Source organism: Coregonus clupeaformis, chromosome 21 (genome assembly GCF_020615455.1).
Source record: "Coregonus clupeaformis isolate EN_2021a chromosome 21, ASM2061545v1, whole genome shotgun sequence".
Classification (NCBI taxonomy): domain Eukaryota; kingdom Metazoa; phylum Chordata; class Actinopteri; order Salmoniformes; family Salmonidae; genus Coregonus; species Coregonus clupeaformis.
The window spans coordinates 36,175,481-36,201,591 of NC_059212.1; the positions used below are offsets into that span (position 1 = coordinate 36,175,481).

At 39.4% G+C, this 26,111-nt stretch overlaps 1 protein-coding gene across 12 annotated transcripts in view; it reads left to right on the forward strand.

Annotated features, from left to right (window-relative positions):
* Positions 1-26,111, forward strand: part of LOC121535347 (suppression of tumorigenicity 18 protein) — a 46,265-nt gene that overhangs the window by 14,537 nt on the left and 5,617 nt on the right. For 3 of the 12 annotated variants that reach the window (XM_041842334.1, XM_041842337.1, XM_041842335.2), the window contains exons 2-17: positions 1,077-1,209; positions 3,914-3,965; positions 4,889-4,919; positions 5,382-5,575; positions 9,051-9,860; positions 14,009-14,143; positions 17,596-17,686; positions 17,795-17,887; positions 18,650-18,939; positions 19,337-19,563; positions 21,299-21,547; positions 22,293-22,405; positions 23,074-23,136; positions 23,317-23,385; positions 23,726-23,788; positions 24,084-24,164. In XM_041842334.1, coding sequence (XP_041698268.1) covers positions 3,914-3,965; positions 4,889-4,919; positions 5,382-5,575; positions 9,051-9,860; positions 14,009-14,143; positions 17,596-17,686; positions 17,795-17,887; positions 18,650-18,939; positions 19,337-19,563; positions 21,299-21,547; positions 22,293-22,405; positions 23,074-23,136; positions 23,317-23,385; positions 23,726-23,788; positions 24,084-24,164 — 2,561 coding nt within the window. In that variant the 5' untranslated portion in view covers positions 1,077-1,209. The remainder of the gene's footprint in view (positions 1-1,076; positions 1,210-3,913; positions 3,966-4,888; positions 4,920-5,381; positions 5,576-9,050; positions 9,861-14,008; positions 14,144-17,595; positions 17,687-17,794; positions 17,888-18,649; positions 18,940-19,336; positions 19,564-21,298; positions 21,548-22,292; positions 22,406-23,073; positions 23,137-23,316; positions 23,386-23,725; positions 23,789-24,083; positions 24,165-26,111) is intronic. The other 9 variants (XM_041842338.1, XM_041842328.1, XM_041842329.1 and 6 more) reach the window with 5 other exon arrangements.

Consider the following 26,111-nt stretch of genomic DNA (forward strand, 5'->3'; position numbering starts at 1 on the left):
ATATTATCTATATTTAACCACTTGTAGTTTGTATGGCTATGATTAACAATAATTATGAACAATATATGCTTGATTGCATTTATATTTTGTATTAGAGCAGGCAAAACCACAGTTGGATCCAAAGTAACAGATCCAACGGATAAGCAGTCCCCATTCAACCCCTCTCCAAACGGTGTGTGAGGCCATGGTTATTCATGACTGTTGGACTGGGAAGCCCTCTCCCAGTCCCAGTCAGTCACAGCCCATTCTCTCCTATCCTCTGTGGTGGGAAAGGTAGCAGATGGAATAGGGTGGGGAATGGGCTGGTCCCAAGGACAGCATGCAAAGCAGCCAGATTAGCACATAGAGAATCACATAGAAACACTGAGCATCAGGCATTAGGCAACTCTGCTCAGTATCCCCAGAGAAATCTGCCCCATACATGGGCAAATAGTCCTCAGAGAGCAAGACGTTATTTGTCTATTTGTGTTGGGGGGCAGGAATATGATTCAGCAGATGAGAAACCCACCGACCTTCCTTAAATAGTAGTGAGTCTCTTTTTTTCTTATGCTAATGACTCCGAGTCCCCCCTTTTGGTTTCCAGAGGGGAAATGCTCTGAGTGTTATAATTAAGATGTTTTTTCTTTTTCCTTTTTTTTCCAAAGCTAACAGAAATAAATAATTCCTGTAATAAGATCTGAAGTGAAGAGGTTTAATGTACTCATTGTGATCGTCCTTGTTTTTCCTCTTGGATGTTTTGTGTTAATTAGACTGTGAGCAATTTGATCTCTGTCAAGCAATCAATTTGCATCTTGGTCCTTATTCCACCATGTGAGGTATTATCATGTTTCCTGCCCGTCACTATCTCTGGCTGAATGCACGTTCACCAACCATGTCTATCACCACCAGAACCTTTAGCATCGAGGGCAATATTATAATTATCAATATGATTCATTAGTTAACCAACCTACAGTATACTACGATTAGATGGCAAATTGGAAATTGCGAATCAGTGAAAAGTTAGTAAGTTGTTTCTTTCCACTCCACTTTTGATTTGTAGGCCTACATGTATTTTTATTATAAGTATATTTGTTTAGTTTTTTTGTTACAGAGGATGAATTTCATGCTCACATCCTGAAAAAAGTCAAGAATTGTACACACATCGACCAAGGTGGACTGCGTGGACCTTGCAGCACGTCGTATATATTACCCAGAAAACTGCAAATAAAGGTAGGCGTAATATAATTTGATAATATATTTTCCAGTGAGGGGTTTGGGTACTATAAATGTGGATAGAAGAGCATGGAGCTAGTGGATGCCCTCTACAACAAGGTTGAAATATAGCCAAGTTCATTGTCCTGAAAAAAAAGGACATTTTACCAATTCACTTTATCTGTGAACGGATATAGTCATGTATTTGTAAGGCTAATGGAAGTGGTAGCCATGATGTTCTGGATAAGCAGCATGTTTAGCAGTGTCATGTCAACGCCCTTTTGACCCCCGCGAAATATGAGACTCAGATATTCTTCTACATATGCAGGGATGTGGGCGTTTGCAGATTTTGTGTATTCGATATGTAGCTAGCTTTGTTGAGTCTGCTGCTTTATTGTTATACTACAGCACATGTATTGTAGTCTACTGTATGTTGGAAGTGACCATGCCTCCCAGGCTGCATTTAGACAGGCAGCCCAATTCGGATCTTTTTTTCACTAATTGGTCTTTTGACCAATCAGATCAGCTATGAAAAAGAGCTGATGTGAAAAGATCTGATGTGATTGGTCAAATGACCAATCAGTGGAAAAAATATCTGAATTGGGCTGCCTGTGTAATTGCAGCCCCAGTGTTCTACTTTAGAAAGACGTTTCTAAGTCCAAAATGGCTGGCTGAAACCATGACAATGTCCAGACAGCCTTGTATAAGGATGGTCTCTTTAAAAATAGGATGATCATAATGTCAACAATAAGGAAATGGGAAACATTTTGTACTGACCAATGACCACCAAAGATCTATCATGTGTATGTTATATAGTTTTGTGCAGTGTCAGGAATATATGACACAAACAAATCCCTGCCTGAGACTGTAGTAAATATTTAATACAAACAAAGCCTTATTTGAATAGCATGTACTGTATCTACAGTATTTGTTCTGCTTGTGTAAATATATTATTTGAACGTCATGTGTTCTCTCCATGTCTACTTCGCTCTCTTACCCATAAACATCTATAGGAGATTTTCACGTTGCTCCATTATTTCTGATTCGTCCTCTGCAGAATTAGTTACAGCTATACAGCTTCGAGTTTGTGAAGGACCAACAATAGCTTTTGTCGAATGGGTGTCAAAAGCACATGCTCTATACCCTCTCAGAACATCTGTGCTGCTCACAAAGCAGAAAATATAATACTTGAACACAAAAGGCTTGAGCTGTTTCTCCATCTCCCCTCAGATAATACATGAAGTTGACTAGATACAGGCCTTTGAAGGAATACAGTCTGTAATTAAACGTTCTAACAAACATATTGAGCACAATTGAAAAAGCATGATCTTCTGACAAAATATCAGTCGAATTTATACTTCTCAGGGTCAAAACCAAGTTCATCAGGTATCTAACGACGATTGAAGCATTATTATATTCAATATAGTATTTTCAATATATTCAAATAAGTATTTTTCAAAATACATGATATTCTGGCTTTACTTGTAAGATAGAGGAATTTAAATGGTTCATGTACAGAGCATTAATACGGCATTAAATAAAAGAGGTTGTGTTATGAAATATTTAATAAGTGTTTAAAACAAGTAGATTTGCATAATGTGAGTGTTGCCTCTCAATAACACAGAGGTGCCTAATGTGAAAATATTAGTCAATCTGTGAAATTAATACAAGTACACCGATTACACTATCTCAATTTGAAATTTAAATTAATTTGTATTATTGTAGACATTGTAACACATACACTATCTATACAAATCTTGTTTAATAAAGACAAGTTATATAAATTCATACAAAACGAGTGAGTATCTCTTGTCTGTGTGTGTCTGTTCATACGATGATGGAAAAAGTGTAATGAACTAATGAGGTACATTAGTTTTTACAGAATGTAATCTATAGTGTTTGGGTAGTTGTTTGTCTCAATAGGGCCCTAGTAATCAAAAGTAATGAACCTATTATGAGCAGGTCCTCGGAGGGCCTGGCGTGGCATTGAAGAGTGTGGCACATAAAAGGTTTATTAAAGTAAATTAAGGTCCATCACTGCCACACCTGCTCCCCTATTATAAATGTATGACAGGTCAGTGCCTTCAATCACAACAGCAAACCAGAGAGAGGAGTCATGTTTCCCATTACCAGGAAAAGTAACAGCGTATCTATCCTGTGACTCACAGATTTCACTGGCCTGTGACCACTATACACCGCCATCAGCCCGGAATAATTACCTTTAATAGGTTTTATTGGGGATCCACACGAGCAATGGTGGCGAGGGAGAGTGGATGGATTTGAACAACTATTTTGGTCTAAACACACTATTGTGTGTCTGTGTACCACCACCTGCACTTTAATGTCATTATTTTGCATTATGATGTTTTTCCCACCTTGAAAAGTTTTTTGTTTTGTTTTATTAACTTCACCTTCGCTTGGTGTTTTGCTTTTACATGTGTTTTAGTGACTCTACACCGATTAAATGCCACAGATAATCAACACGTAAATACATAAATGTTCTGGGAAATATAGGGTAATGTTGATAGGAAGGTTAAAAGTTACTTCAAATAAACTTCAACCACTGACGTCAAGAGCCCTCAAAAATTGGATGGATGTATACAGCATCTGCTGAGCGAAACATCATTATTCCAGTCCCAGTTGTCAATATTAACAGAATCTGTATTTTGTTAGAAATGAGTGTTACATGCTTAAGAATTCATAGTGTGTTCTTTATCAACAGATGGATTCAGAAGGAGAGGAAAACACAATCCAAACATGGAACAGTGGTAAAGGTGAGCAGCGTTGACAACTCTTACCATGTTCAAGCAAGCACATCAATAGCAGTAACCGAGCACTTCAGCAATTCACACACATTCCACTTATACAGCTATCGGGTCTAGGGAGGAATCAGTTCAACAATCCAACTTTACAACTGTCAGTTTTACGAATTATCTTACCGATTTGAAGAGCACTGCATTGCCATTATTTTATTCAGATGGGGAATTAGTTCATCAAATTGGAACTGTGGCTCAAATTCGTTAAGGAGTGAATATATATAGTGTGATTGAAAACCCCTAGACGGGGATACCATTATGCTAGTGTTCCAAGCCTCTAAGGACTGGCTGGTGGCACCAGAGCCATTACTACGTCTGGGAAATTCATGGAAGCTTTATTGTGGGGTTGTGCTTCATGGGAATAGGGTGGACTTGAATGAGAATGAGATTTGCATCTGTGGTGCATGGCCTTCAGGGAAAATCGATTTGCCTTTTCAGATCATGTTGTCAAAGCTGTCAGGAGGATGAGCTACAGCAGATCTCAGAGAGAGGAGAGCAGATTGGGGTTGTGGATATTTTATAAAAAATCTTGACGATAATTTTGATCATATCAGAAGGCTTTTGTTTAAATAAAATAGTTAATTCTAAAAGGTTGCAAAAAATCTATTTTGATAAGTAGCTGTAAATGTAATCTTTTCATAGAACATTTGATAGAGTACCATCCGAAATCATGCTAGGGGAACACCCCACTACCATGAGTGTAGTCGGCCCACAGTGTATTCATTCACAACTGCTTATCCAAAACGTGGAGCTAGTACAGTAGATTGGTAGCTTTGATCAGGATTGTGTTTCCCCAGTAGACAGATGCAGAGCCTGAGTCACTCCACAGTGGAAATGTAAACATTACTATTTACCTGACGTACCTCTGCTTCTGTTTACAGTTCCAGCTGACTGCATCACCCAGGCTCCCAGGTAAGGGTTCACGACCTCTTTGTGAAAATAAACACTTACAGATATCCTCTAACTCACCCCTGGGTTTCTATGCCCTTGCATACAGAATGAAATAGGCATCCTTTGTTAGTAGATGTGGTATGCTGGCCATTCTCTTATCTTGATAATACCGGTTATAATTGAATTTGGCCCTGTAGCTCTTCACTGCATCTAGGTACTTCATTTGTATAAAACATTTTTTGTTCGTTCATCATCTCAGCCAAATACAGTTTCTTCAACCTTATGTTGACCTTTTTTCACTCTAGTTACAAAAGACACTTGCATTTACTTTCTGAATGCTGAAAAATACAGTTGGGGAATAAACTGACAATGTTACATTTTAGGTTCACTTTCAGTTCAAAGTTTTCAGATGAACCCCAGTAACGGCTATGGCCTTTTGTTGACCCCATTGCATCTTTTTATGAATCCACTCCCCCACAACAGCATATATGGGTCAATGGCTGCTAGGAAGAGGCTTGCCCAGGAAGGGGTGCAGGGCGTCCCCGTCAACAAGAGAAAGTCTCTCCTGATGAGGCCCCGCCACTACAGCCCCAGCAAGGCATGCTGCGAGGAGGAGAATGAGGACCTGGCACCGCCACAGGACAAAGAAGAGCTGAGGAACATTGACACTCCAGCAGGTAGACAGATGTCCTGTTGTTTGTCTGTTTTGATGAACAATTGACGCTGAATTTTAAAATCCCATCTGTTGCATTCATATTTCCCTCCCTCTCTATTGCCTGTCTGCTCACCATCAGCCAGACCCCATAGTCATTGTGTATTGGAAGTGAAAGACGAGACTGCTGGGTCCACATTAGTTGTGTCTGTCTCACGTCCTCAGTCATACTTTTGACAGCTTATCTGCCATGATATTTTTGGCATGGCTTTTCCCCCTATTTCTGATGTGGCCAGATTTCGGACTCCTCATTTTCTTCTTGTCTGATGTGTTTGGTTTTTCTGAAAAGCCATTCAAAAATAGGTTGAAAACACTGAGAATTGAAAAATGATGATAGTGTTTGCTTTAGGCCATTCTGATTTGAATGTCATCTGTTGATGTTTGTTTAGTAAAGTTAGTTTAGTTGCGGTTACAATATACACACGATTTATTGATTATTAACACAAGCTGATGTTGCATCTTAAACAGAACCAGCTCCCCTTCGGAAGTATGCTATTGCTTAAACATGTTCTTATAAAACCAATGTCACTGATACAATAGAATAAATTGGTGATTATTTGTCAAAAGATACTAAGACCAAGCTGCGTACTCAACAATGACATAAGGAAATGCTTGTGTTTATTTCATTGAAAAACACTGCCTCCCCCCAGAAGCAAAACATTTCTATTTCCAAATGAATTGAATTTTGAGCATTTTGGCAACAATACCCATGGTTTACATGTGCATTCTCACCCACAATAATCTGCACTTATTTGGTGTAGTTTTAACGATGTAACTAAGCAACAAACGTAATTGTCCCCTTCGAAAGCTTTTGTTAGGCCCTCTAACACAGTCCAAATATACATAATTAGGCATAATGTCTACAGCTCATTATAGTACACATGTGGGTAGTTAAATGGACCAAGAGAGTAGCTCAATGAATTGTGCGGATTAATTGGAAATGGAATTTATTTGTTTCCGGGGTTCATATAACATTACAATTATCGTAACCCTTTTTTGCACTAGCTTCGCTATCTGTTTTTTTCCCCTTTGATAACTTTCTTTGTTCATATACCTCCCTCTCATGGTCTGTTTGTGTTTCAAGCAGAGCTTTTGTGTCTGTATTCAGTCACCACTAGCTACTTGTACTGTATTATAACCTTTTAATCAAGAAAAGTTGATATTTTTTATCAAAAGAGGGCACCAGCAAACAGAAAGCTCTATAAAATACAGTGAACATGTATCAAAAGGCAGGCAACACAAAGAAATGACTGAACATTGTGTGATTAACATAGGCCTACATACATTTGTAAATATATTTTTCTCACAATCAGGTCTGGGGGTATTTTATGTGAAAAGATTATGACAGTTAAAGTGGATAGAAAAAGCCATAAGAATGTAACAGCGGGATACTGTTCATATCTGCATTTTAAAACAAGAGGGAAAAATAAGCCGCTAATTTGGTCGAGCCGCACTGCGTTCAACTCCAGCCAAGCTCCAACCATACTGCAGAGCGCCGGTAATGGCTATTCTGGAGTACAAACTGTTCACCTGTTCCAATAGACAAACCACAGGAGGGATCCACGTTTTTTTCTCCCATGCAGTCTCTTTTCCACTGCACGTTTCTCACTGTGTGTGTGTGTGTGTGTGTGTGTGTGTGTGTGTCATCCCATCTTGACAAAAATAAGTTATTTTCTGTCTGCTCTGCTAATTGTAACTAAGCATAACTGACTTTTCATCTTTGTTGAACAGTCTGCTATTTGTATGCCTCTGTTTAGAATTAAATGTCTCTAGCAACAAAAAGATTATCAGCCACGTCATTGCATGTCTCACAAAATCCAGCTTCATATTTTGCAGCGAAAAGGAGTTTAACCAAGTCTATTTCATTCACCTACTTCCTCTGTTGCTGTTCTGTTTACACCTGCCTTGTAGTGTGGTAGTGAATATACATCACATTCAGTAGTACATGTACCTACATTTACACAATCCAAAATCATATGCTTCAAAACAAAAGCCGTTATTCTTTTTTGGCAGAGGTTCGCCAGATAAGTCAGAGCGCTACACTTCCTGCATTTAGCAGCTTTTATTTTGGGGGATGAAGTTTTCTACTGTGGCCTGACTAATGGCTAGTAGTAGCTGTTTGGTAATGCCTTGATCATCCTCAGTGGAATCCACTTACTAGCCTATATAGCCTACAGAATTGCATCCTAAATTATCTCCAGATCTATCATCAACCTATTGGATCCCTCTCTCTCTAGTCTCTGTGGGTTACTTTTAATTTGCTCCGTGACGTCTTAAGAGGATAGATCTACTCAGTACTGTACAGTCTACTTATGATTTATAGAATAAAAACCCTTATGGCCTCACTAAAGAGCTTTAGCACCGAAAATACGTTTCAATGATTTGGGGGCTCAAAATATATTTTTATTGAATCAATCCAGATGATAGCGTTCCATTGTTAATCATTGACCATGACTTAATATTAATATAATCAGGGGTATTACTATACTAAGTGTCATTTAACATGCATTTTGGGGAACTAAGAGGCCTAGCTTTTCTGTTTGTTCCACTTAAACTGACCAATGCTTGAAACCATAAATTCAAATGTAATGTGAAATATATTTTACCATTACACACAGTCCTGGGATACAATAATTGTTTTGATATGTTCATAAAAATGTCCTCTGATGGAAAAGCTTTCTTTAAAAGCTTTTAGTAAAGAATCAATGTAAAAATCAATTATCAGGTGCACTCGGCATAATAACATATTGAAAAAAGATTTAGAAAATAAAAGGAAAAGAAAGAAAGACTGAAAAGGGAAACAAGGATTTTTGTAAAAAATAGAATACTGAAATGTTTTCCTCTTTCTTGGTTCTTATGCTTACATATAGATATGTGTTCTTAAATGAGTTGTGTGCGAATGACAACAAGTGACTATCTTTAAAATCATAAAGCCCTGCTTGGCTTACACCTCATAACTACTTAAAACTGATGTTCAGTGCCACAAACCATGTAAATCTCTGTCATAATCTGGTCCGTCTAAATCCACATCAAGTTGTTGTATTCTGATTAGAGATTTCTAAGAAGAAGAAGACAATCTTATTCTTCATCTTTAGGTTTCATGTTCAACTAGCCAAAATTGTCTCATGTATTATCTCTGATGTACTTGAGGAATTGCTGGGAAATCTTGCAGTTGCTGTCCTGTCCATACTATTACTATTTTCATTACATATTGTATTTGCCAATCCTCTTAACAGTCATTTCAAACGACAAGACATGCGTTTTCAAGATAGGAAAAAGTGTCACGAAATTCGTGTTGAATGTCTCTGCAAAACATTACTCTCTCTGCCTAACCAAATGTTCTCTGAAAAGCATGGCCTTAATATGAACAATTGACTCAAGCTTGAAAATAATATCACAGCATAGTTTTTGTTCTCTTTTGCTCTTACTTTGTTTCTAAGATGGAGACTCAGAAACACTTAACGTGCCCAAGAGTAATGGCTGCCAGGACGCAATAACAAAACCCCATGATTCCTTTGGATGGTCTGAAGTGGTGACTGATGACTCTCCCCATGAGGAGGCTGCAGCCTCCGAAACTTTGGAGGACAAAGAGGTGGCGGAACGAAACCAAGAAGAAGAGGAAGAAGACCAAAGTCAGGACAGGATGAGTATGACTTGCAGTTTGTCACCACGTAAAAGCCCATACGGAGACAGCCGGGAAGCCGAGTGGGAGCTTCTGTCCCTGTCTCATTCTGCAAAGTTGAATGGCTCCAACGGCTCAATCAGCAGCCCCTCCAAAGCCACCACCGGAGAAAGATACCTATCGGGGAGAAACGGCCACCAACACATGAGAGATGATGATCCTGAGTCTGACCTTAGCGGGTACAACATGGGCATATTGGGCAGAGCAGGTCCCTTCCAGGCAGGGCCCCTGCGACTCTACCGATCAACCCCCAGTGAGGAGGACAGTGAGGGGGAGCCAGAGGTGGAGAGGCCTCCTCGGCTGGAGGCCTGGACCCTGGGCCTGCAGGAGATGGAGAGACCCCTGGGCCAGGAGATGGACAGAGACAGAGAAGAAAGAGACAGGGACAGAGGGAGGGTGAACCTGAGCCTCCTGGAGCAGGCCATGGCCCTGCAGTCAGAGCAGAGGCAGGTCCTCCACAATGCCTACAGGGAGATGGACAGGTTCCTACTGGAGCAGATGACCAATGAGAGGAGGCACCAACGGCTACTGGACGTGGACACCAGGGTGGGCTATCATGGATGCAAAGGTACAAATACTAGATTTGAATACATCTTATTTCTTTGTCAATTCAAGATTCTAGATTTTTCTTCTTCTTCATAACAGGTTTATATCAACGTAATGACAGTGAGGACCCATTTCTTTAAGTCATTCCTCTGTTTTTGTATGTGTACTATTAAGGCCACTTGAGAACAATAGAACTACACCACTGTTTAAAAGTTTGGGGTCACTTAGACATTTTCTTGTTTTCCATGAAAACATACATGAAATGAGTTTGAATAGGAAATATAGCAAAATGAATAGGAAATGTAGTCATTGACAAGGTTAGAAATAATGATTTTTAATTGAAATAATAATTGTGTTCTTCAAACTTAGCTTTCGTCAAAGAATCCTCCATTTGCAGCAATTACAGCCTTACAGACCTTTGGCATTCTAGTTGTCAATTTTTTGAGGTAATCTGAAGAGATGTCACCCCATGCTTCTTGAAGCACCTCACACAAATTAGATTGGCTTGATGGGCACTTCTTACGTACCATACGGTCAAGCTGCTCCCACAACAGCTCAATAGGGTTGAGATCCGGTGACTGTGCTGGCCACTCCATTATAGACAGAATACCAGCTGACTGCTTCTTCCCTAAATAGTTATTGCATAGTTTGGAGCTGTGCTTTGGGTCATTGTCCTGTTGTAGGAGGAAATTGGCTCCAATCAAGCGCCATCCACAGGGTATGGCATGGCATTGCAAAATGGAGTGATAGCCTTCCTTCTTCAAGATCCCTTTTACCCTGTACAAATCTCCCACTTTACCACCACCAAAGTACCCCCAGACCATCACATTGCCTCCACCATGCTTGACAGATGACATCAAGCACTCCTCCAGCATCTTTTCATTTGGTCTGCGTCTCACAAATGTTCTTCTTTGTGATCTGAACACCTCAAACTTCGATTCATCTGTCCATAACACTTTTTTCCACTCTTCCTCTGTCCAGTGTCTGTGTTCTTTTGCCCATCTTAATATTTTCTTTTTATTGGCCAGTCTGAGATATGACTTTTTCTTTGCAACTCTGCCTAGAAGGTCAGCATCCCGGAGTCGCCTCTTCACTGTTGATGTTGAGACTGGTGTTTTGCGGGTACTATTTAATGAAGCTGCCAGTTGAGGACCTGTGAGGCGTCTGTTTCTCAATCTAGAGACACTAATGTATTTGTCCTCTTGCTCAGTTGTGCACCGGGGCCTCCCACTCCTCTTTCTATTCTGGTTAGAGCCAGTTTGCGCTGTTCTGTGAAAGGAGTAGTACACAGCGTTGTACGAGATCTTCAGTTTCTTAGCAATTTCTCGCATGGTATAGCCTTCATTTCTCAGAACAAGAATAAACTGACGAGTTTCAGAAGAAAGTTCTTTGTTTCTGGCCATTTTGATCCTGTAATCAAACCCACAATTGCTGATGCTCCAGATACTCAACTAGTCTCAAGAAGGCCAGTTTTATTGCTTCTTTAATCAGCACAACAGTTTTCAGCTGTGCTAACATAATTGCAAAAGGGTTTTCTAATGATCAATTAGCCTTTTAAAATGATAAACTTGGATTAGCAAACACAACATGCCATTGGAACACAGGACTGATTGTTGCTGATAATGGGCCTCTGTACGCCTATGTAGATATTCCATAAAAAATCAGCAGTTTCCAGCTACAATAGCCATTTACAACATTAACAATGTCTACACTGTATTTCTGATCAATTTGATGTTATTTTAATGGACAAAAAAATTGCTTTTCTCTCTACAACAAGGACATTTCTAAGTCACCCCAAACTTTTGAACGGTAGTGTACATACAGTGGATATTGCACTTATTCTAATGAAGAGTAGTGTGCATAAAATAAGTATTCAGCAGATATGATTATGCATGTTTATCTAGTATGAATCAGACCACTTGTGATTTCAATGATGAGGCACTTCGAAACATCAAAATAATAAAGAATCAAATTCAGAGACGGAAATCCTCTTAAGTACTAAAAACATTTTGGCAACAATTGAAGTAATAAATAACCAGACTAAAATAAAAAAAGAACAAAATCTTCTGATGGAATTGCTACTACTCAGAATATTGGATTTTGATAGGAATCAACTGGATATTTAACCATGATCATAAGTCTTAAATCCGCCCAAAGTACCTCTCATGTTTTACACTGATTCTTCAAATGACTGCAGCCTAATGTGTAATCCCAAATGTAATATTTCGATGGATGGGCATTAAGAAGTGAATGGCCTGTGTTGAACTGGAAGCCTTAACTAAAATGACAGATTAATAGAAGCATTTTGAAAAAAGTGTCTGGCTCTTTGCATGATACTGTTCTTGTTTCTATGTTTAATTCTAGCATTTCTCAGAAGCTCACTTAAAATACAGTTTCGAGGAACATTCATGCAAGCAACCCTTTACAAGTTTAATGAAATATCAAACTGAAGTTCATTAGAATATTGTCAAAAGCTATTACCTTTGTTGCACTCTTTGCTTGCATGGGTAATGAAGGTTATAAAGCATGTTAAGAATGATACTGCAACATTCTTGAAGGTGTCATAAGATTGTTATGAATGTACAGTACCAGTCAAAAGTTTGGACACACCTACTCATTCAAGTTTGTTTTTACTTTTTACTACATTATAGAATAATAGTGAAGACATCACAACTATGAAATAGCACATATGGAATCATGTAGTAACCAAGAAAGTGTTAAACAAATTCAAAACAGATTCTTCAAATTGCCACCTTTAGCCTTGATGACAGCTTTGCACACTCTTGGCATTCTCTCAACCAGCTTCACCTGGAATGCTTTTCCAACAGTCTTGAAGGAGTTCCCACATATGCTGAGCACTTGTTTGTTGCCTTTCCTTCACTCTGCCGTCCGACTCATCCCAAACCATCTCAATTGGGTTGAGGTCAGGGGATTGTGGAGGCCAGATCATCTGATGCAGCACTCCATCACTCTGCTTCTTGGTCACAGCCTGGAGGTGTGTTTGGTTATTGTCCTGTTGAAAATCAAATGATAGTCCCACTAAGCCCAAACCAGATGGGATGGCCTATCGCCGCAGAATGCTGTGGTAGCCATGCTGATTAAGTGTGCCTTGAATTCTAAATAAATCACAGATAGTGTCACCAGCAAAGCACCCCCAAACCATAACACCTCCTCCTCCATGCTTTACGGTGGGAACTACACATGTGGAGATCATCCGTTCACCCACAGCGCATCTCACAAAGACACAGTGGTTGGAACCAAAAATCTCCAATTTGGACTCCAGACCAAAGGACACATTTCCACCAGTCTAATGTCCATTGCTCGTGTTTCTTGGCCCAATCAGGTATCTTCTTCTTATTGGTGTCCTTTAGTAGTGGTTTCTTTGCAGCAATTCGACCATGAAGGCCTGATTCACACAGTCCCCTCTGAACAGTTGATGTTGAGATGTGTCTGTTACTTGAACTCTGTGAAGCATTTATTTGGGCTGCAATTTCTGAGGCTGATAACTCTAATGAACTTATCCACTGCAGCAGAGGTAACTCTGGGTCTTCCATTCCTGTGGCGGTCCTCATGAGAGCCAGTTTCATCATAGCGCTTGATGGTTTTTGCAACTGCACTTGAAGAAACTTTCAAAGTTCTTGAAATGTTCCGTATTGACTGACCTTCATGTCTTAAAGTAATGATGGACTGTCATTTCTCTTTGCTTATTTGAGCTGTTTTTGCCATAATATGGACATAATACTATATTCTGTATACCCCCCCTACCTTTTCACAACACAACTGATTGGCTCAAACGCATTAAGAAGGAAAGAAATTCCACAAATTAACTTTTAACAAGGCACCCCTGTTAATTGAAATGCATTCCAGGTGACTACCTCATGAAGCTGGTTGAGAGAATGCCAAGTGTGCAAAGCTGTCATCAAGGCAAAGGGTGGCTATTTGAATAATATAAAATATATTTTGATTTGTTTAACACTTATTTGGTTACTACATGATTCCATATGTGTTATTTCATAGTTTTGATGTCTTCACTATTATTCTACAATGTAAAAAATTGAAAAATAAAGAAAAACCCTTGAATGAGTAGGTATGTCCAAACTTTTGACTGATAGTGTATATGTGAATGTCTATGTATTAATCTAAGTGTTCCTGTTATGTGCCTCCTCCCAGACTTTCCACGACCAGATAAGAAGGATATAAGGTGTCCTACCCCTGGTTGTGACGGCACTGGCCATGTCACTGGTCTGTACCCCCACCACAGGAGTCTGTCTGGCTGTCCCCACAAAGTCAGAGTCCCCCCAGAGAGTAAGTCACTCCGACATACACATACATGTATGTACATCAGGCATTCTTGAAAGTCAGCACAAAACCAATTTACAGTGGGGAAACAAAGTATTTAGTCAGCCACCAATTGTGCAAGTTCTCCCACTTAAAAAGATGAGAGAGGCCTGTAATTTTCATCATAGGTACACGTCAACTATGACAGACAAAATGAGATTTTTTTTCCCAGATAATCACATTGTAGGATTTTTAATGAATTTATTTGCAAATTATGGTGGAAAATAAGTATTTGGTCAAAAACAAAAGTTTCTCAATACTTTGTTATATACCCTTTGTTGGCAATGACACAGGTCAAACGTTTTCTGTAAGTCTTCACAAGGTTTTCACACACTGTTGCTGGTATTTTGGCCCATTCCTCTATGCAGATCTCCTCTAGAGCAGTGATGTTTTGGGGCTGTCGCTGGGCAACACGGACTTTCAACTCCCTCCAAAGATTTTCTATGGGGTTGAGATCTAGAGACTGGCTAGGCCACTCCAGGACCTTGAAATGCTTCTTACGAATCCACTCCTTCGTTGCCCGGGCGGTGTGTTTGGGATCATTGTCATGCTGAAAGACCCAGCCACGTTTCATCTTCAATGCCCTTGCTGATGGAAGGAGGTTTTCACTCAAAATCTCACAATACATGGCCCCATTCATTCTTTCCTTTACACGGATCAGTCGTCCTGGTCCCTTTGCAGAAAAACAGCCCCAAAGCATGATGTTTCCACCCCCATGCTTCACAGTAGGTATGGTGTTCTTTGGATGCAACTCAGCATTCTTTGTCCTCCAAACACGACAAGTTGAGTTTTTACCAAAAAGTTATATTTTGGTTTCATCTGACCATATGACATTCTCCCAATCCTCTTCTGGATCATCCAAATGCACTCTAGCAAACTTCAGACGGGCCTGGACATGTACTGGCTTAAGCAGGGGGGACACGTCTGGCACTGCAGGATTTGAGTTCCTGGCGGCGTAGTGTGTTACTGATGGTAGGCTTTGTTACTTTGGTCCCAGCTCTCTGCAGGTCATTCACTAGGTCCCCCCGTGTGGTTCTGGGATTTTTGCTCACCGTTCTTGTGATCATTTTGACCCCACGGGGTGAGATCTTGCGTGGAGCCCCAGATCGAGGGAGATTATCAGTGGTCTTGTATGTCTTCCATTTCCTAATAATTGCTCCCACAGTTGATTTCTTCAAACCAAGCTGCTTACCTATTGCAGATTCAGTCTTCCCAGCCTGGTGCAGGTCTACAATTTTGTTTCTGGTGTCCTTTGACAGCTCTTTGGTCTTGGCCATAGTGGAGTTTGGAGTGTGACTGTTTGAGGTTGTGGACAGGTGTCTTTTATACTGATAACAAGTTCAAACAGGTGCCATTAATACAGGTAACGAGTGGAGGACAGAGGAGCCTCTTAAAGAAGAAGTTACAGGTCTGTGAGAGCCAGAAATCTTGCTTGTTTGTAGGTGACCAAATACTTATTTTCCACCATAATTTGCAAATAAATTCATTAAAAATCCTACAATGTGATTTTCTGGAGAAAAAAAATCTCATTTTGGCTGTCATAGTTGACGTGTACCTATGATGAAAATTACAGGCCTCTCTCATCTTTTTAAGTGGGAGAACTTGCACAATTGGTGGCTGACTAAATACTTTTTTCCCCACTGTATCTCCACTTACATCTACATGTACATACAGGTGTAGGATATTAATTTGAACACTCTTTTGTTGCTGAGAACTTTCCTGCACAGCAGTAAATGGAGATGAGCTTCGTGATGTACATAAATTCACTGAAAACCCACACGGTTATATTAACAATATTGTACTTTTCCTGTAGCCCACTTTTGGCCAGCTAATAGCCTAACCACCAATCAAGCAACATTATGCACTAAATGTTCACATCATGTTGCTGCAAGATTATTTTTCTCTGACCATATAGGTCAAATTAAGAACCTACATATGTACAGTATAGAATAGAAAGTGTTGTTATTTGACTTAAAATAAGCACTGATGTTTAAATAAAACCTTCAAAGTTATCAAATAGTTACAGAAACTGATTGAGGGGCATTCATTCTACATGTATAGAATCATGAAATCGAAAAATATTATTTGAATCCACAAGTGAGACTTGTTGTCACCTACAGTTTTCTTGGAATTTCTGAATATTGAAAAGGTTTTTTATTGGCTATGGTTTAGTCATTTCAATGTAACATAACAAGCATCCAACATTAAACAGTAATGTTACAAAAGGAACAGAAAAAGTAATTAACTTTTTTCAATATGAAAGCATGTGCTCTTAGACCAGAAGCAGTGTTTGCAAATCAAAGGGGTTGCTAACGCTGTATTCAAAAATAAATAGACAACTCCTGCAAACTAATTGGAAAATATGTACAGAAGAGAAAAGTTCCCAAGGACACAGAGTGGAACTCCAACTCTAGCTAGGTTTCCGTCCAATTGGCGACAGATTTTCATGCCACCAGAGATGTTTCCATCAAATTGAATTGTTGTGGAATAAAGGCTGTGCGTGATGACGTTGTGCTTTTTGTTATATTTTTATTGCCACTAAGGTATTTACATTATGCGACCAACACACAGTGCACTGACAATGTGAACAGTGTTAGTTAGATATGCTTGTATCTCTAATTGTATGACTTTTCTAAGGATCTGTGTACTATTGGTTTCTCTCTGATGTCAGTACGAAGAATGTGTGAATTGAATTGAATTATCTATAAATTAACAAGCAGACTGTATGCCTATAGTTTTCAACTTGATCACTGTGGATACATTATTATTTTCCTGTCTTTTCATTTTGTGCTCTGTTAATTGTGTTAACTCTTGATACTCCAATGAACTCAGTCACCACTGATACAGTATATTCATTACATTTACATTTACATTTTAGTCATTTAGCAGACGCTCTTATCCAGAGCGACTTACAGTTAGTGAATACATATTTTTTTATACTGGCCCCCCGTGGGAATTGAACCCACAACCCTGGCGTTGCAAACGCCATGCTCTATCAACTGAGCTACATCCCTGCCGGCCATTCCCTCCCCTACCCTGGACGACGCTGGGCCAATTGTGCGCCGCCCATGAGTCTCCCGGTCGCGGCCGGCTGCGACAGAGCCTGGATTCGAACCAGGATCTCTAGTGGCACAGTTAGCACTGCGATGCAGTGCCTTAGACCACTGCACCACTGTTAAAGTATATTCATCACCACTGATACAGTATATTCATCACCACTGATACAGTATATTCATCACCACTGACACAGTATATTCATCACCACTGATAAAGTATATTCATCACCACTGATACAGTATATTCATCACCACTGATACAGTATATTCATCACCACTGATTGTATAGTAAATCTCTCCTTCTACTGACCCTACTGTTTCACCTACTGTCCCTCTCCTGTCTGTCTGTCTGTCTGTCCCCAGTCCTGGCCATGCATGAAAACGTCCTCAAGTGTCCTACTCCCGGGTGCACAGGAAGGGGCCATGTAAACAGCAACCGTAGCACCCACCGGAGGTACATCCTGCAGGACTAACCCATTAAACATTACATACTGTACATAGACAGGTTCAATGTCAGACTAATGTGTTTGATTTCCTCCTATTCCTCCTTCTCCTCCCCCAGTCTCTCAGGCTGCCCCATTGCTGCTGCAGTGAAAGTCTCCAAACCTCAAGAGGAGAGCCCCAAATGCAGACAAGCACCTGAACGATTGTCCAGGTAAAATCCCATGAGAGGACAGAGAATGCCTTATAGCTGTAATAATGCAATATTGTCATTTTGACTGTTGACAATTATTGACGTGTATGTACGCATACATTATGATGACAGTAAACCATTGAGACATTGAAAATTATACTATGAAACGAATTGATTGAAGTTCTGAGAGAGCAGTATGTCAATTGCAATATCACATAAAATCAGGAGATATTTTGGTTAACATTTACAGTCTCATATCCAGTTTATTAATTCATTGTATTGTAAAAGGAATTACAATATATAGCCTATCAAAGCTTCACAGATATGGTTTCTCAGTATCACTTGTTCTTAAGCAATGGTTTAAGGTCCCATGAGATTCTCTCTATTAGGGATACAGACATCAGAACTCTTTGTTCCCTGTAGACAAATCACAGGCAGACTGCCAACCCATACTAAATTAATTAGTTGGGTAACATGCCTGTGTGTGCGTCTACAATACAGATCAGATCCCACATCCAGGAGGAGGACATTGATATTATTATATTATTCAAACTACACTGTTTCCATTACTTCACAACCCCCTCGTATGGAAATGATCCACACTATAATGTATATTACTTCCACAATCACCACCACCTCTTCCACAGCCCATGCATAATGTGCATTCATGTGTCAATATCATATCCTATGCATTTTATTTGACACCGTAGCCACTTTCCTGCCCACTTGTGTGCATGTGTCAATTTCCTGGATCCTTACATGCGTTTTATTTGACACATACAGTAGCCACTTTCCTCATCAAATCCAACAACAACACCTCGTCTTCTTGGATTCTTCTCCAACCAGACCTCTCGGCCCCCTCATGAAGAAGTTGGAGTTAAATCAGTACAACTACAGGTTCGTCCACCACCATCCTGTCACCGCCGCCTTGCAAGCCAACCTCACCAAGGACATGGACAAGTACAGCAAGATCCGCTTTGATTACGCCAGCTTTGATGCACAGGTCTTCGGCAAACAACCTCTGATGGCACCCAACCAGGACCAAGAAATCTCTTCTTCACACTTCCCTGACTGTGAGTTTCGCACATTTGATTTGATTCAAAGGGGGGCGGAGGGAGATTGGCTGTACCATAACAGCGTGTCAAGCCACATTAAAGGGATTTAATCTGCAAGCGTTGCTCATCTTATGCCACAAATGTGCAGCTCAGTAGGACACTATGTATGTACATGATCAGACAACAACCAAACTAAGAGTATGCAACACACTCACAAGGTTCCTTTAAACAAGACAATCATGCATTTTTTATCAACACAGACCTTTTCTATTCAAGCACAGACTGATCCCACTGCAACCACACTGTAAAAATAAACCTGCTGATTACATGTACCATACAGTATGATATAATGTAGGGGTTATAATCATGTGTTCCTAGATCTCTGTGTAAGTTGTATCTGTGTTCTGTTATCCAGCAGCTCTACAGTACGCTGGCTTTCTGGGCGCCCCCGGCAACCGCCTGCCCACGCCTGGCCCTGGACGCCACAGCCCACCCAGCCATTACAAACCTGGAGGTGAGGGGCTCCAAGCCACCACCACCGCCATCCTCAACCTCTCCACCCGCTACCGAAGCAACATGGAGGCCATCTCCATCTCGGGTCGGCCCCTGGCATCCTCCACAAAGGTCATCAAATTAGACCAGGTATTTCATGTGGTCATTTTAAAGCAACTCTGATTTGGGTATAAAAAGGGAGAAACATAAAAAGGACAGTTTTTAGCAAAGGAAACGTTGTCTCTGGTAGCGGCGAAACAAGAGGTCCCTCTCCGTAAAGCATTAATGTACACAACATCACATCAAAAGAAGAAAATACAACAAACCTTCTTTCTCAATTACAATTAGACTCATGTGGTCATGCATTTCATTTCTACTTTTATGGTAATAGACAAATAAAATATTATATAAAAAAAAAAGGATAACTGTATAAAAGTGTATCTTGCATGCTGCAGATGGCGGAATATATTTTGTTTAGGAATATATTATCCAGGATAAGCTGTGCCTCTATCAGATGGCCTATACAACTAGTTCAGTGGATTAAACCAATCAGCTGAAGGACTCATTAGCTGAAATATTTTATTCACACAAAACCAAAATCTCCCCGATGTATTAAATGTGCACCAGTTTAGTTTAAAACTTGACCCCTTTGTGCACATCCTATGTAATCTCTAGTGGGAAAACCCCCAATTGCCATGTCCACTACACGGAAAACCATGATCCTCTCAACTGAACTGAAACATGGCCTTCCTATGCATTAAGTTTAACCGCATGACAACAAATGTCTCAAAACCCAAACAAGGCCTTGCTACAGTATGTAATTAATGTCAGAATATTGATAGATAGATGATTCAAGGTTTCCAACACCTACACAGCACAGAACCCAGCTTGGTGAGCTGATAATGTGGCCCTGTACCAGGTACCAACCCACTGAATGAATAAAACAGTGTTAACAAGTGAATCATCTGTCCTCTTCCGCAGAGGACTTATGTACCATACACTGTATGGGGCCATGCAACTCATATGTGTTTGTAGCTCTGTAGGCTACCAGTAATGCAAAGGCAAAAAAAGCATGTCACCACACGTCTACACACGTCACCATCACACACATAATTCAAATGGATAGCCACACATGCAATGGCCATGAAAATTATACCCATTCATTCATTTCAAAGGCTGTCTTTTGTTTAAAACAAAAATGGAATATAGGTTTAATGGGACATATGCGTTGAATAATTGGTTTTGTTTGTAAGCCAAATTTCAGTAAAACTTTTAATGCTATAAAACCTATAAAGCTACAAGCACACATAGCGTTTCACATAGCGTTTCACATAGCACAGAATGAGTAACACATCTGTCAGTGAGAACTTATGCTACATTAAGCTTTTACATTTTTGTTTTAATGGTGATGACCTAAAACCAGCACCCGCAGCTGCCATCTTGGTTTTGTGTCCTAGAAAACAGACCGATGACACAGCTGTCACTGACAAACTATACACCAAGGAGCGATTATTATTTTGTTCAACAGAATTAATGCTGGCTTAACACCATACTTTACCCTGGTGTTAGATAATCATGGCATGTCTTATTTTCATGTAAATGTATATTTGAGGGGCAATTCAAGTTATTTCTCACAGGAATTATACACGTTGTCATTTTCAGAAAGGTATACCGTTAAAGTATTGCATTAGATTAAAAGGGCATATCATGGTGATGTATTCATTTCAATCTTTACCACTTCATACAGTAACTCTCATTTCTCATTCCAATATAGACTGACATCACAGTCTCCTTTTTTGTAAACTGTTGACTATTTAATAAAAGTGACTCCATTGTAACCTCATGACAATAACTGAGTCTGACTTGTGAATTTCTTCTCCTTTAGGACATGCCCATAGAAGTGGATGAGAACGGCACTCTGGACCTGAGTATGAAGAAGAGTCGGGAGGTGAAAGCCCCACCCCAGGTGCCTTTGGGAGACGCTGGCCAGTTCCCTCCTGAGTCCACTCTGTCCCAGCAGGCCAGCAGTGTGCACATCAGCCCTGCCTTCTACCAGGCCCTGTGCGAGAGAGACACCTGGGACACCCCTCTCAACTTCAGCAAAGCACAACAACAAATGATGCATGACAGAGAGGTAAAAATCACAACTTGGCTGTTCCTCCTTTTAAATACACAATAAATACTGTACAAGATACCTATGAAACAGAAGAAGAGAGCTTGTTTTGCAAAACAAGAGAAAGTATAGCTAATTGTTCAACATATTCATGAGACTACCAACAGACCCCCGGTCTATAAGGGTGATATGGGCATACAGTGTATAGTAATAGATAATCGTGTACTCTGTGTATGTTCCTAATAAAGCTCTTTTTAAAGAGCATGTTCTTCACAGCTGGTATTCCTGGTTGTTGTCGATTTAAAGGCCATGACATTTGTCCTGTTATTAATTCACCGAAGACAACATCTGGTGCTGAACACAGAATCTTTGAGAAAGTAAATCCAAATGTTTTACATTACATATCCGTATAAATACCGTCCATGTGGATTATATGTGACTTTAAATGGATGTATGGTTTACTGTAAGTATCCTTAAGCGTAATCACTCAGACTTACCCCCCAACTCCTAGGCTTGTTTTTAAGAGTATTAAGTGGGGTGTTTTCATTGATAATTCACTTTTAGATCATGTTCAAGACTCAAGACTGAGACAGGAAGTCCGGTGGTTAAGGAGATTTTTAAGGACACATTATTAAGACTGCATCTGAAATGGCACCCTATTCCATATGTAATGCACTACTTTTAACCAGGATGCATAGGGCTCTGGTCAAAAGTAGTCCACTATATAGTGAAAAGGGTCCATTTCAAATGTACCTATGTCTCTCAGCAGGAGGATTTTGACGACGCTTCTCTGGAGGACCAGAGCTACTCCGGAGACGCAAGCATGTTCAGCCCCAAGACCAGTATGCTCTTAAGAGACTCTAAGAAAGAGCTGATGAGGTATATCATGTTTAACATTGGGTCTGATCATTCTAGAGGTCCAGTGAGGGGAGAAATTGACATCTTGAGGCTTCTTTGCTCAGTCATCCGTGTATCATGTGCATTTCCCTCTCAAAAGGTCAGCTGACAGATGGTCAGTATTAATAACAAAAGTGTAACTCCAGACCAGACCTGTTTAAATAGGGCATTATATTATAAGTGGGGTGAATGAATACACGCTCAGTGAAATGCACTGGACATGATCTATCCTGTTATTAGCTCTTATATTGTTACCTATTATATATTACATATCGTTGTGACTGGTATGTCTGCAGGTTCATGTGAAGAATGTATCTTGTTAAAAGTGAGTTTTTACATGTCCGTATGTCCTCAACCACTCTTGACTTTGTAGTTAGACTCTGCATGTTCTATTGAGTTATGCTCTGGAGTTTGTATCCACTCTATGGTAAGGTATGATTGAGTAGTTTACAGAAAAAAATTAGATCTGCCAAGTGATTTACGAACAACTTCTGCCACACCAAATAAACATCTAAATTACTAAATTTCCTGCTGTACTAACTTCCGCTTCCACTAATGCAATTCAAGGTCATATTAAAAAGGTTAATACACTGTATCAGAAGTCCATGTATTGTAGAGTATGGTCTAACTAAGTGCTGTGTTCTCTGCAGCTGTCCTACCCCCGGCTGTGACGGTAGTGGCCATGTTACAGGAAATTATGCATCACATCGAAGGTAATTAGACACTGGTTAACACCAGCTAGTAAATACTGTACGGCCTGGTTCAGAGGAACTATGTCGACTGTTTCATGTTGATCAGTATTATATACTGCTGAAAATGAAAGGGAAAAGTCATTTTTTTTTACATTCAAATAGCATTGTAATAACTCTCAACTGTGGATCCTCTGTCTGCAGTGTATCTGGGTGCCCCCTGGCTGACAAGACTCTCAAATCACTGATGGCAGCCAACTCTCAGGAACTAAAGTACGTGTTGTCCTGTCAGTCATCATTTTACCACTGTTTATAGACATATCATCATTCACCTGTTTGGGTTCACTGATTCAACTTTGTGCTGTTTTATTGGTTTACATTATACATGCCACCTGGTCTCATGCCGTTTTAGTCATACATTGACTATATTGAATTTGGACTTTTCTCCACTTCATGTGATCAGGCTGTATATACATTTACATTATGCAATGTACTGGGTATCTACTGACCTCATACGTTTTTTTTCTTTCATTCATGCATTTAAATATGATATCATTGTCCCAGATAACGTGGCACTGAGTTTCACCTGTTCTGTCGCTCTCTCCACCTGCAGGTGCCCAACACCTAGTTGTGATGGATCTGGACATGTGACAGGGAATTATTCTTCACACAGAAGGTAGTCTAGACTGGATCACACAAATAACTGAGTAGATGAATAGGGATGTGTTTGAATCTCATTGTCTATGTATTTATTTTGTATTAGTTTAATAATTTTAGACAATTTATAAACTGCTATATATCTAAGAAGATACAATTCTTAGAACTGATTGATTCTTGTTGTTGCTTAGTGTAGTTTCCAATGACAGGCTATGTGAGAACATCATCTTATCACTGATGAAAGAGTTTGCTTTATTTTAGCCCTAAAGTAGTGTTCATTATTGTTAAACCGTATTGTCTCTAAACATTTGTAGTTTGTCAGGATGTCCACGTGCCAGAAAGGGAGGCTTGAAGCTCACACCAAACAGAGATGAAAAAGAAGAGCAAGAAATAAAGTACGAGATGATTCTTATTGTTCTCATTATGATTTCTGTTTCATATTTGTTGTTTTAGTTTTTAAACTTTTCTGGTTTTTCACTGGCATGCATGCCTACGTGAATGAAAATACTTGTATAATGTTGTAAAGAGGTCATTATACCAGAAAAAAATAGGAAATAGTTTTCCTCTTCATAGCATTAGTAAATTATCTTTCAAGGATTAACAACATGTGTTAAATACATGTGTCAAACGTTGTAATCTTTTTAGTTGTCTTAATAGAATATCTGGCTTATCACGCTCTGGTGTGCATTGTGTTCTTGTATTGTTTATTTAAGGTCCCCCATACTACGGGGTGTGATCAAAGCTTTGATTCACTGATGCAAAGCTTAATTGTTCTAGATGCAGTTGTCTTTGTAAAAAGCAGTGGTGTAAAGTACTTAAGTAAAAATACTTTAAAGTACTACTTATGTAGTTTTTTGGGGTATCTGAACTTTACTTTACTATTAATATTTTTGACAACTTTTACTTTTACTTCACTACATTCCTAAAGAAAATATTGTACTTTTTACTCCATACATTTTCCCTGACACCCAAAAGAACTCGTTACATTTTGAGTGTTGGAGTGTGCCCCTGGCTATCCATACGTTTTAAAAACAAGAAAATGATGCCGTCTGCTTTGCTTAATATAAGGAATTTTAAATGATTTATGCTTTTACTTTTGATCCTTAAGTATATTTTAGCAATTACATTTACTTTTGATACTGGAGTATATTTAAAACCAAATACTTTTAGACTTTTACTCAAGTAGTATTTTATTGGGATACTTTCACTTTTACTTGAGTAACTTTTTATTAAGGTATCTATAGTTTTACTCAAGTATGACAATTGGGTACTTTTTCCACCACTGGTAAAAAGTATTATTGGGGAGGAAATGATGTAATTGATTACTGCTTAAATCCAAGGTCAGATGTATGAGACCTTGTTTACTTCTACATCTGGACAGATTTACCCTTCTTTTGAAAAACTAATGCAGGGCCAAAAGGTTAGGAGTTAGACTGGAATATATCTCATACACAAGAGAGGGTGGGGGAGTAAAACTACATGTAGTGCATCTGTAATGTTATTAGATTATTGTAAATTGTAGGCCATATGGCATGATTCCATTGTCCCGAATTTTGGGTTCCGTGTTGAACCATCTGTGGAAAGGGTTCTACATGGAACTCAAAAGGGTTCTTCTTGGAACCAAAAGGGTTCTTCTTGGAACCAAAAAGTGTTATTCAAAGGGTTCTCCTATGTGGACAGCCAAAGAACCCTTTTAGGTTCTAGATAGCATTTTTTCCCCCTAAGAGTGTACATCTACCTGTAGTGTATGGATGAATGTAAGTAATGTGGTTGAGGTTGTTTTGTCCTCTAAGTGCTACTGGTACTCTACTGAACAACAAAGTGCAACAATCTTTGTTACAGTAGCACTCTGTTCTGTTTGTACACTAGCTTTGTGTGCCATTTGTACCATCTCAGCCTGCCTTTCACCTTTGCCAGTAAGGGAAGGGGTCGGCATCCCTCAAAATTACATTCTTTCACAAGAGGGGATACATGACAATTATGTGTAATTCATGTCACTCCATTACTGACCTGTAAAAAACAGAGCTGGGAAATGTAATTACCCTTATAACTCTTAATAATATTCAACAAGACTTGTGCTTATGTTTTTTTATGTAGGCTATATCAATCTGAATGTGTTAATTATTCCAAAGTTTTTGTGGATTAGCAACTTGGCTAATGCGATTATTTGAGCCAGTTTTGTTGACTACATTTTTAATCAGCATTTTACTGGATTAATCAACATAATGGTTTGACGAATCTTCCGGTCTAGTTAGTGAGGGATGTTTATGAACTGTGAAAATGATTTGTTTGAGTATGTACGCATTTATTATGTGTGGTTTAAGAGGTTAAGTAAAGTTGTC